We start from the raw sequence: 12,609 nt of genomic DNA, 5'->3' as shown, positions 1-12,609 counted from the left end.
AAAACTCAACGCACAGAATCACCCAAAGTGTAACCAATATTCCAGGCCAGACATGGTGATGCACACCTGTAATCCCAGCACTTGGGAGACTGTGGCAGTGGGTCATTGTGAGCTCAAGGCCAGCCTAGGTTACATAGTGAGTTTAAGGTCAGTCTGAACTACATAGTGAGACCCTATCTCACAAACAAAACAAAACAAAACAAAACCCCAGTATTTCCAAGAAGCTTAGGTTAGAAAAGACATATCGATGGGTTGTAAGCTGTGATCAAGCAAACAAAAAAGAAAATAGGACTAATGGAGCAAAAGAAAGAATCCACAGTAAAGAAACACGAAATATGCAGTACTGCTAGGGGCCTCAGCAAAGAATCTTTCCTATCACAAGATAGAAGCAAACTCTGTGATGACTGTATAGTAAATGGAATAGCATTTTATTTAAAATACATGAAATCAATACAGAAGTAGTTCAAACAGAAAGCCCTTTCACTATGAAGCTCACATACTGACAGTAGTTTAACATGATCAGTTACAATATCTAAAAGATCTAAATCTAAAGGAATTACTTGATAACAATGTCTAATGAAGCCTGATTAAAATAATAGATTAGGCTAAGCATAGCAGCCCATGCTTATAAATCCAGCACTCTGAGAGGCTGAGGCAGAAAAACTGTAAATTCAAGCCCAGTCCCGGCAATTTAGTAACTTAGTGAGAGAGAGCTTATCTCAAAATAAAAAATAAAAAAGGGCTGGGGATGTAGCCCAGTGCAAGGCTTTAATCTCCAGTGCCACAAATGGAGTGTGATGGGGGTTTACAAATTAGAAAGTAACAAATTTCTCAAATTGAGTAGGAAATATGCAAATATACAGATTTTCATTTTATTATTCTTTAAAATGAACATATAAGTATATACTTTTGGACACTTTTTTGGGGATAATATGTTTCAGAACATAGAAATACACTCAGTCAAAACAACAATAAAAAACATGGCATAACAAAGATACTATGTAGTTTTGGAGCCTGGCCTCTTCTGACCACCTAGTTATACACTGGGTTTTGGCTGTTCTGGCAATATGAGATAATTGAAATTTCACTTTTCAGTCCAATTCAACCACCCTCCCATCCTACCCCAGTACTGGGATTGAATCCACAATCTTTCCAGTGAGCTACAACCCCAACTTCCCTCCTTTCTGAGACCTAGTCCTGCTTAGTCACTTCATTGCTCAGGCTGGGCTCAAACTTGCAATCCTTCTGCCTCAGTCCCCCAGAGTGCTGGAATTATAGGTGTGCCCCACTGCACCCAGTTTCCAGCTCACATTTATATGGATCAACATAGAGTTCTTCCAAAAAAAGTACTCTGATAATGAATGAATTAGTACACACAAAGCTGTTTGATTGAATCCCATATGGGAGATATGTTGCCATCCTTTGGAAATCCTGTGTGTGTGTGCGTGTGAATCCATGCATATATGTATACATGGTACTGAGGACTGAAACCAGAGCTTCCCATTGAGCTTCATTCTCATCCCTTTTTCATAGTTTTTATTTTGAGACAAGATCTCACTAAATTACTAAATTGTCCAGGCTAGGCTTGATTTTGCAATCCTCCTGTCTCAGTCTCCCACATGCTGGGATTACAGGTACATGCTCCCATCCTCTGAGAATTCTTGAGTATATTTCTTTACTAGGTTTTTAAAAATATGACTGTGCAGTAGATTAAAAGCAGAGTTTATACATCACATTGTAAGGCCATTTAGAAAACAGCAAGAAATACTAAATAATGATATTAAATGACTTGAGGTAGTCATTTACAACTTAATGTCTACTAAAGGGACATCTACTTGCTTAGTAACACTAAAATAAAAGTAAAGTGCATGCTCTTTGAATGCCTAGTGATGTTGCGGGAAGGCTGGAGAGGAGACAGTGAAAGTCATGGCTAGAAAGAAAAATCAGAGACTATTATTAGAATATTAAGTCTCACAACAAGACCAATCCAGAACATGTTTGGGAAATTTTTTCAATTTTTATGAAATATCTGGACCCAGAGAAAAATAGGATAATTAATATGTAGCTTTAGAAATATTCTCCAGGACATTGAATAAAATAAGCATAAAGTTAATGAAATGTTCTGATATATTATTTTCCCTACTCTACTTAATTATGCTACAATCTGCATAAACACAACTGTGGGGGATTGAAAACTGGTGGTCAACTTAACACTAGCTGAACTGAACCAATGGTGCTGTGTGGGAGGCCCACCTGAGGACTGCTGCCAACACAAAGGGAGAACTGAAGAAGCAGAGTTACGGTTTGGAGCAGTTGGCTCTCCTGGAGGATCTTGTCATGCTGGCTTCCCTGACATGCCTACGCTTTTATCATTTGAGGAGCTCCGGACTTGTTGCTGAGCATGGCTGTGATTCACTTTGGGAGAGCTCTGGTCCTTACACTGAGCATCATTTCCTGGCTCCAGAGAGGAAAATGGTGTGCTACTTAATCTCCAGAAGCTTGTCATGCTGGCTTCCTGATATGAACTCAGCTGTTTTCCTTGTCTGAGGAGTTTGCGACCTCATGGTTGCTGAGGATGGCTGTGGTATTTTTAGAGGGAGCTCTGATCCTTTGATTGTTCCTTCCTGACTCCTGTGTAAAACCCTCAGCTTACTGGCACAGATCCTTCATCCCACTGGAATACTCTCTAGCTTCCACTGACTTTGAGGCCTTCCAGCGCAGATCGGTGAAACAGACTGGAAAGGGCTCATTGTTGTGGGCTCTAGGCCTCCAGTTGTATTTGTGGGAGGCATGGTCATGGACCCTAGGTTTTTAGCTGAACTCATGCAAGATAATTGCCAGGGCATCTAGGCCCTCAACTAGATTCTTGAGGTTTTCAGTGTGTGAACTCACTTCCTGTACTTTCTTTGTATTTGACTCCTTGGGTGACCATCATAAATAATACTATAAATTAAGTGTCCTATATTGTCTTGTTCTCCCTGCAAACCTTGACTATGACAACAATCTATAACATTTTCTTTCCCTTCACAGAGATTAGAGATCAACAGGGGATTAAATAAGTACATAACATGCAAGAGAAGTACTCAATTCTGTGTTAGTGGAAATCAGGAAACGTTTCAAACAGAAGATACTTCATCTTCTATCTCTTCCTCATTTCTAATTAGAGGATTAACATAATTTATTTATCAAAGAACCAATAATGTTTTTACACTCCAATACTCATCCTCACCAAAAACTAACATTTCTAAACAATTACGTTTTGTTACAATAAAGAACAGCATTGTATAAAGACAAACAAAACAGCATTGTTCTGCTTTTCCTCTAAAAAGCTTAAGTTTTCAGAGAATAAAATTTTTGTCAGTGTTACTAAAAGTGATTATTTAGTTTCTATTGTGGTCTTTCTGAATATTAAAGCTATCTAAAGGCTGAATCTGAATATGAAGATCTCTTCATCTCTTCACATCTCTTCAGGGGAAGATTAAAAGATGCAAATGTGCTTCTCTCAACAGGAGAAAAAAGTTTTAACAACGCTATCTTCATTGGGATGTAATTCACTATCCTTCAGGAATTGTTCATTGCATTTCTGCTGTCTTAATGGCTCTCAGTCACGAGCAACTTGAGTATTTATGTAGAGAAAATCTTCCATTTCTTTAGAGAAGCAAACAAATTTTATTCCATCATTAACTTTTAAGGAAGAAGGAAGAAAAATCAGGTTTCTTAAATTCCAGTACATTTACCTTCGAAAAAAAAATCTAAAGAAAAACAAAAAGCAAATTCTGAACTAGGCAGCACCATTAATCATCTGAAATACTTTGATTTATTTTTATTCCTTCTTTTCTCTTCACTGTCCATAATGCAAAGGGTACCTTCTTCCAAGGAAAATGTTGAAAAAAATCAGCCACTTGTTGTTTGTATCAGATAATCTGGTTGTCACTTTGTGTAGAAAAAAGACCAAAAAATTACACTACAATTACTACCAATACACTGCACTTGTAGCATTTTGTATAGTACTGAATTAAGCTTTCTTTAGTACTCAATTCTAATGAGCTACATAAGGAACAGGTAAGTATGCCATTTTCTAACAATTTACTTAAGTCAGTGCATTCATACAATATTACAGATATACATGCACTATAGTTTAGCCTACAAAAACAATAATTACTTGCTATTCTTAAAAATTACTGCATGCACATTGCAAATTATTAATTCTATAACAAAAGGTTAAAATTATACAATAATTAATTAGGCAGCTAGGAAAATGCAAAGATTTTTAACTGAACATTATAGTTGCCAGGCATAATGATGCATGATTACAATCTCAGTGCTTGGGAGGCAGAGGCAAGAGGACTGCTGCAAGTTCAAGGTCAGCCTGGGCTATATAGTAAGTTCAAGGTCAGCTTGAACTACATAAGAAACTCTGTCTCAAAAGAAAAGAAAATTTTATATATATATAGTCAATATAACTAGTACTTACCAACCAGAAGCTACAAGAGAAAGAAAATTCTTTTTGAGACGAGATTCCAGTTCTTCCAGTGACCAAAATGATAATATCCTTTATCCACTAAGGACTATTTTGGTAGGGTATCCATTATTACTGTTATAAGTTTATAACACTGCTGTTTTATATATTACATATTGGCACAAATAACTTGTCCTTTGTTCCAAATCAGAAATCTTATATATCAGCTGACATTGCATTAGTATAATCCAATGTGATTTATCAGTCCATAATTTATTTTCTGAAATCATCTTTGCCATCTTTATCTTTATTCTATTTCATTCCAATGATAAAAAGCATGAAACATCAACAGCTAAAACCTTCTGCCTCCTCCCATGTGTGCTACATACTATTTGATAGGTACTGTACATTATTTCATTTGTTCTTCACAATAATCCTATGATATACAGAATACTATAATTCCTATCTTACAGATACAGATGCACAGAAGTAACATAACTTGTCCAAGATCACACTGCTAATAAATTACAAAGATGGAATGAAATATACAGAGTCTATTTCTGGACCTTGGTTATTATCACTGCATTCTCTATAATCTAGTATCCCTATATTTAATATGGCTGAAACAAAAATAAAAATTAGCAGAAATGACATACATAAAGTCTTTGGGTAAAATATATAAGTACATTGTCAAGAACAAACAACAAAGTTAAAAAACATGTACAAAACAGTACAATTTTATCCATGCAGACTCTGCCCACATAGTAAAAGGTCTTTTTGTTTGCTTTTGTTTTTATCAGCACTGGAGTTTGAACCCAGGGCCGCATGCATCCTCGGCAAGCACTTTCTTACATGAGAATGGCCCATTTAAACTTGTTTACATATTTTTCATATGTACTATTTTTTGTTTCTTGTTTTGTTTTCTTGAGACAAAGTCTTACACTCTGAACTTCAGCCTTGCCTAGAACTCATTTCGTAACCCAGGCTGGCTTTGAACTTGTGGTATTCTGCTACCTCACTCACCTAAGTAGTGCGGTTACAGGTATGCACCACCATGGCAGGCTTACTTGTACATATATATTTTGGGGGGGGGGTCTTTTTCGTTTTTTATCGGTACCAGGGACTGAACTCACAACTGCCTGCTTGCAAGGCAGGTGTTTATGCCACTGAGCTAAATCCCCAGCCCCTACCTGTACATATTTTTAAAGAATACACAATACAAATAAGCTGAGAGCTTACTTATATAGCTTGATTTAATAAACCTTTATTGATTAATTACTCATTATTATTCATTATGAGACAAATGGATATATAAATGAAAATAAAACATGAATTGTAAATATTATATGCTCACTAATAAGTGAAATGTATCATAATATCAAGGTGAAAATATGTAATAAAGGAATTACCTGAAAAGTAAAAGTGTGCTGTGTTGATAGAATAATTCACTCTACCAAAGAGGTGGGTAGGAAAGAAAATTAAGGCTTTCAGAACTGGGGATATGTTCAGGTCACAGATAAGGAATGAAGCAATAAGACAAAAGGGTGATGAAAGTTACCCTGGACAGAGATCTTAGACAGAAAAGATAGTGCAAAGGCAAAAAAGCATAATCAGCATTGCACAGCAAGGTGACAAACTTCAAGTAGGTGATGTGATTGTGGCATAAAATTTAAGGAAAGACATGGAAGGAGATGAGCTGGTATAATGATTAAATCAAAAAACTCCATTAGAAGTTCTCAGACTCATGAACATGAAACACTAAAATCATAGGAAGGGACCGTACTACCTACTTACTCACTCCTGTGTTTTCAACTTCACAAACAAATATTCAATGAACTAGGTAGGCATTGTGGTGCATACCTGAAATCTCATCACCCTGGGAGGCTAAAGCAGGAAGGTTATAAATTCAAACCCAGGCTGGACAATTTAGTGACTTAATAAGACCCTGTCTCAAAATTTTAAAAAAAGGCTGGGCAAGCAGTTCAATGAGAAGGTTGTGGGCTCAATCCCTGTACTGCTAAATGAATCAATAAATATTTAATGAGTGTTACTTCCCAAACTTTCAAAGTGAACTACCTCCCATTCCCAAATAAAAAGCAAAGTTATAACAACAAAGTAACAACTAAGTATCTAATTTCTTGTGACCAAATACTGTAATGAACCAGAAATTATAAAGCATACCAGGGAAATAAATGTTAGAATCAGAGGAATTAGTTTATTTTTAATTTCTTAGCAGCAAGAAATTAATGAAATGTTATGACAATATTTCATTTTGGTTGAAACAATCTGTAATCATTATAGTTTAGTTCTGCATGAAATATGATAGTTTAATTCAAAATATATAAACAACTGTAAAGAGTAAGTTTTTTTTTTGAGACAAGGTCTGGCCTTGAACTTACTTATGTGCGACCTGAACATATCCCCAGTTCTGAAAGTATGTAACTACATAAGTAAGTTCAAGGTCAGCCTGCTTGAACTTACTTATGTAGCCCAGATTGGCCTCAAACTCATAGTGATTCTCTTTCCTCAGCCTCTTAAGTACTGGGATTACAAAGAGCAGGAAATTTTAGCTAGATTTTATTTCAAACTTTATTTCCCATTTAAAAGTTATTGAGAATCTAGATTTGGAGCTAATATACAAGTCTTACAATATTTTCACTTACAGTGTTATACATTTTGAAACCCTTAACATTCATTATTTTTTAATGAGTTTATTGTGGAGGTACAATTTATGCAATGTAATGAAAGTAACAGAGACAAATTCATGCACAGTAAGAATGAGGGCAACAAGAAGAAATCAACTACTGAACAGAGAAATCAACTATGATCGAGCTATGGAAAGCACAGGACATGCTATCCCATGACTACTCTGTGAAATATGTGCAAGACGCTATATGACACCCAGCACTGAGGAAGTCTACAAAAAGTAACATCCAAGTCTGTATACAGGACTCACTGCATGACTCCATGCAGCTCTCTGCGAAGACCAACACAAAACTGATTTGTAAAAATCATACCCTTTAGAGTAGCACTGGTAACAAAGAGTTCAATAAAACCATAAGAGGCCATTGATTTCACCTAGCTCTTTCACGGGCCCAAAAACCACCTAACACGCAATTTAATAACGCCACTGAGAGTCTGAGAGTGGCAAGAGGTCCTGGAACCCATAAACTAAGTTATAACCAACTAAGTTATAACCGGTTGACTAAGTTTTCTTCCATCCCGTATTTCCATTTTTCTATAAATGCTAACCGATTGTGTTGGTATATGGTTGAACAGAGTTCTCAGAATTAGCTCTGCTTCTGGAAGATCTGAAAATCATTTTTGTTTTGCTTTCATTTTTCTTTATTCAAATCATATGGGATATAAGTGGCCTAAGGAATTTTCCTGTTAATAACATTGAGAGCGGTTCTATGGTGAACTTTGTTGCTGTAATTGTTTGAGATGGGTTCTCACTATGTAGTCCATGCTGGCCTTGAACTCACGATGATTCCCCTGCCTCACTTTCTGAGTGCTGGGGTTACAGGTGAGTGTCATCAAACCGAGCGTCACCACACCTGACTTGATGGACTTCCTTTTGCTATCTGAAATGACAGCTTGACCCACTTCAGGATGACAAACTTGATTCAGAGACAAAAATAAATGTACCACAAAAGAGAGCTCTCAATGTCAGCACAGATACAGGTATGGATTAGGTGTTGCATTAGCACTTGAAGGGCATTAAAATCAAATTGACAGCTAAAGCTTCTATTCCTAGATTAGACTAACTAAATTTCCATTTAGAATACCCAACAAATTCCTGAAAATTCTTAGAATCAACACCAGTGATTTATATCCTACTTCCAACTTGCTCATTTTTAATCTTAGGAAAAATGAGAAAACTGATGATAGCTTCTTTTTTAAAAGCTTAAAATAAATGTACATCAAAAATAGTAAATGTGCAAGACTTAAGTAAAATTGCACCTATCTTCTTAGCCTTCACCATTTGTTCTCACTTTTGTTTTCTTTTTACATCTGAATAATTCTGTACATTATCTTAAATCTTTTCTGAAACAAGGTAATTAAAATTAAACAATTTTAAAAGGAAAACAGTACCTTTATATCAAAATTACAATCAAGTCTTCTAATTAACACGATGAAAGTGCCAGATGAATTGTCTTTTACTGGTGGAGGCATTATGGGTTCACAAGCATTCTCTGGTTTGGAATTAATCAAAAAACCCTGAAAAACAATTGTTAATAAAGTTATTGCTCTGTTTCACTTAATCAATCAGTCAACTTACCTCTGCATATATCTTGGCTTATTATCTGGCAATTATAATTGTTCATAATCACAGAGCTTGTAACATAGAAATTGGTTTCATAAGCATTTATTTCTTTAAAATAAGTTCTGTTTTAACATTAATTTTTTTTAATCATATATAAGACAATCATGCAAAAAAAGCAAACACTACTAACATGGTGATGTGTTTTTCCACAATGACTCACATTCCTATGTCAAGAAAATACTTTTTACATAGTACAGGGGCTAACACAAGACCTTCACACTGAGCTACAGCCCCAATCCTTCTATGTATTTTATATTGAGACAGTCTCACTAAGCCGCTAAATTCCCTAGGCTGGGTTCAAATTTGCCATACTCCTGCCTCAGCCTCCCAGACTTCTGAATTATAGGCTTCTGCCATCATACCTGGCTGCAAAACTTTCTTTAAAGTTAACTTTCCACTTTATTTATCAAAAAAGGAAAATATACATTGTAAGTAAATTGCTATGAATTTACTCTATAGAAAAACTACTTGAGTATATAAAATCACATCTTCAAATATGTTTGCTTATATTTGTTTTCAATAGCAAAAACCAGAAATCACACACATCAATAAATACAACCGTTTTTTAAATTACAGATTATTCATACAACAGAGACAATACAACTATTAATAATGAAATAGATCTATATATAGATCTATATATACTACTTGAAACAATGTCTCTAAGATAATTAAAAATTTTAAAGGAAAACAGCAAGTTGCTTTCCCAGAAATGCAGGTTACTTTGATATCACAGAATGTATTAATGTAGAATTTTGTTAATAGATTAAAACAGAAAGCCAAATGGTTAGCTCAACACGTATAAAAAGAAAACAGCATCAAATTATAAAAGGGATGATCAGCTTCATTAAACTTATTTGTAAGAAGAAATAAAATGAAAGCTACAATATTATACTTTAACAACAGTTCTCCATGGTATTTAAGTTTGTAAAAAAAAATAATTAACAGGATCTGGCAATTTCTCCTGTCTTAAATTGTACTGCATGGCTTGTAATAAGGAAAGCTTTTGTGTACATTTCTGGCGAAAAATGCATCAATACTTCATTTATTTAGGGAAGAGTTCCTCTTCTTGATTATATAAAGTTTTTAGGTTTGGTTTACAGAGAAACACAACTGTGGTAATTTTTCCAACAATGAGTATTTGTTTTACTCCTGTTTATACCTTTTTCTCATTTCTGTGCCTTTCTGTATACAATTTTGTTTTAATGCAAAATCACTAAATTATTTCCAATATGCAATTAAATGCACTAAATTATTTCCAATATGCAATTAAACTCAATCTGTATATCATATCAAGAAGGTAGATAAATCAATTAAAGACAATATGAAACCATGCATGCTATCACAGGATGCCTATAATCCTTAGCTGCTCAGATGGCTGAGGTAGGAGGATTACTTGAGGCCAGGAGTTCAAGGTCAATCTGGACAACATAGTTAAGACCTCATTTCCTCCAAAAAAAGAAACAAACAACTAAATGTACTACAGCAAATTTCCCATAGGGTAATGATAATTCCATTAAGAATGCTACGTAGGGACTTCCGGGAGAACATGGCGGACAGATAACAGCAACTACCAGAGGCTCTCTGAAAGACTCGGCTCAGAAGCCAGGAATGGTGCGGACTAAGGAGACATAAGCAGGTGGAGATATGCTCTGCTGACTCAGGAACGAACTGGGCTGAGAGAAGCCAACTTGGAATGCAGTCCTGGTGCTAAAACAGGAACAGAAAAGACTCGGTGTGGAGGCTGGAACCGCGCCATTGTAAGCTGCGATTTGGGTTTCCCGCCGCGCAGCGGCTGGCTGCCTCTACAGCGGCTCGGCAAGGAGAGAGACGTGCAGAAGCTCTGAGAACGGCAATCTGTGAACGGCAGGGAGGCGTGCACTGACTTGTGGTAAGGTGAGTGAGAGAAACTGACACTCTACCACAGTTTGACTCCAGCAGAGGACTTTCTGGGCCTGAGCAGTCCTGCGGGAGCAGGGCACGGTGGCGACTCCAGCCACACATCCCCCTCTCGGGCGGGATTGGTGAAAAGTGCCTGGCCTGCGTGACGCTGCCGGCGGACCTGGTAGGCTGTCCCAACCCAGATCCCAGAGCCTGACGGTGGCCGGGAGGGGAGACGCCTAGGCTGCCTGGTCCGTAACTCCCTGGTGCGCAGCGGTGAGCGGGAACACCTAACTGGCGCAATTCAATCAGGCTGTGGCTGACTGGGAGAGAAGCTGGGCCTCTTATATAAGCTTGCATATATAAGGAACAGAGAAGAAGAGGCAGCATGGGAAGAGACAGCAACAAGAAAGGCTCCTCGGCCCCCAATTCTGAGAATCAGGCAATAGCAGACACCGCACCAATACACATAAGGCGCCATATAGAGAGCCTCATAGACCAATTCAGGAATGAAGTTATCAACGACCTGAAGCTAGAAGTATGCAGAATAGTTAGAGAAATGCTAAGTACCACCCAAGAAAAAACAGGTGGTGGAATGGAAGAACAGAAAAAAAGGGGAGAATTGTTTGATGGAGAAAACAGAGAAAGCATAGAATACATGAAGCAGGTTCAAAGGGACTACCAAGATACTAAGAAGTCTATCGAAGACTGGCATAACAGCTTGAAAGAAACTAAGGACAGACTATCTGAACTGGAGGGCAGACTTGTAATATGGGAGAATGAAATGAAAAACTTCTTAAAAATAACAAAGAAACAAACAGCAATAATACAAAGACAAGAAGATGATAAGAGGATCCATAACTTAAGGATTAAGAACATAAAAGAAGAAGTAGGGACACAAACAAGTGAACTACAAAAGCTACTCACAGAAATAATCCAGGAGAATTTTCCTAATTTAGCAAAAGGTAAAGATACTCAGATGTATGAGGCATACAGGACCCCAGCTACCTACAACCCAAACAGAGCAACACCCAGGCATATAATAATAAAAATTCCAGAAATTCAATACAAGAACAGAATATTAAAAGCTGTCAGAGACAAGAAACAGACCACTTACAAGGGAACACCCATCAGAATTACAACAGATTTCTCTGCACAAACCATCAAATCACAAAGAGCGTGGGGGGAAATAATTCAAGCTTTGAAAGATAATAATCTCCAGCCAAGATTGAGATATCCTGCACAACTGTCCCTGGAAATTGATGGAAAAACAAGGTGCTTCCAGGATAAAGAGGAACTGGGGGAATTTGCAACCACCAATTCAACTCTACAGAGAGTATTGCAGGATATTCTAAAAAAAGAAAAATACAAAGAATCCAGAAATAATGGCAGAGAGGCCACAACGAATGGAGCAGAGAACAAAATGAAGAAGACAAACTGACAGCTACTGACAGAAAAAGAGCTCAACAGAAATGAGGCAGAGAAGATTGGATGATAGGAACAGCTATTTTGGAGAAAATGACATCTTAATAGGTAATACTGATTTAGTATCATCTTGTTTTGAAGTCTCATCTAGCTTTTGTCCTTCTGTCTCCAATGGTCTAAATAGGCTGTATCTTATTGGTTTTTATTATGTACGATAGTATAAGCAAAAACCTTTTAAAGACAAGGAGATTATACAGAAACCATTGTTCATTTTCTGTTAGTCGATTCTAAATACTCTGTAATGCTGTCATTCTCTTGAATGGTTTTACATTGTTTTGATATACTTAATGCTACAGTATACAAAGTTGTACTCAAGGATTTCAAAGAAAGAGACAATATGGTAACTACTTTTAGGTTAGGATTATCTGGTGGTGAAACACTATTCTGCTTAAATGGTTATATTTTGATCTGCGCTGTTTCGTTGTTATGCCCTCTTTTATCTCAATCTCCACTCCAT

The 12,609-nt window shown here is 36.7% G+C and overlaps 1 protein-coding gene across 4 annotated transcripts in view; it reads right to left on the bottom strand.

Annotated features, from left to right (window-relative positions):
* Window positions 1-12,609, bottom strand: part of Rnf13 (ring finger protein 13) — a 148,506-nt gene that overhangs the window by 76,040 nt on the left and 59,857 nt on the right. For 3 of the 4 annotated variants that reach the window (XR_010047618.1, XM_063249168.1, XM_063249169.1), the window contains exon 4: window positions 8,555-8,680. Coding sequence is in view for 2 of the 4 variants with exons in the window: in XM_063249168.1 (XP_063105238.1) it covers window positions 8,555-8,680 (126 nt within the window). In the remaining 2 variants the exon portion in view is untranslated. Of the gene's footprint in view, window positions 1-8,554; window positions 8,681-12,609 lie in introns of those variants that run through there. The other variant, XM_063249171.1, reaches the window with a different exon arrangement.

This window comes from Cavia porcellus, unplaced genomic scaffold (assembly GCF_034190915.1).
Source record: "Cavia porcellus strain 051 isolate PalLab524CR breed Dunkin Hartley unplaced genomic scaffold, mCavPor4.1 scaffold_5, whole genome shotgun sequence".
Classification (NCBI taxonomy): Eukaryota; Metazoa; Chordata; class Mammalia; order Rodentia; family Caviidae; genus Cavia; species Cavia porcellus.
The sequence above is the reverse complement of the archived record's forward strand: the minus strand, read 5'-3'. Positions and strand labels throughout refer to the sequence as shown.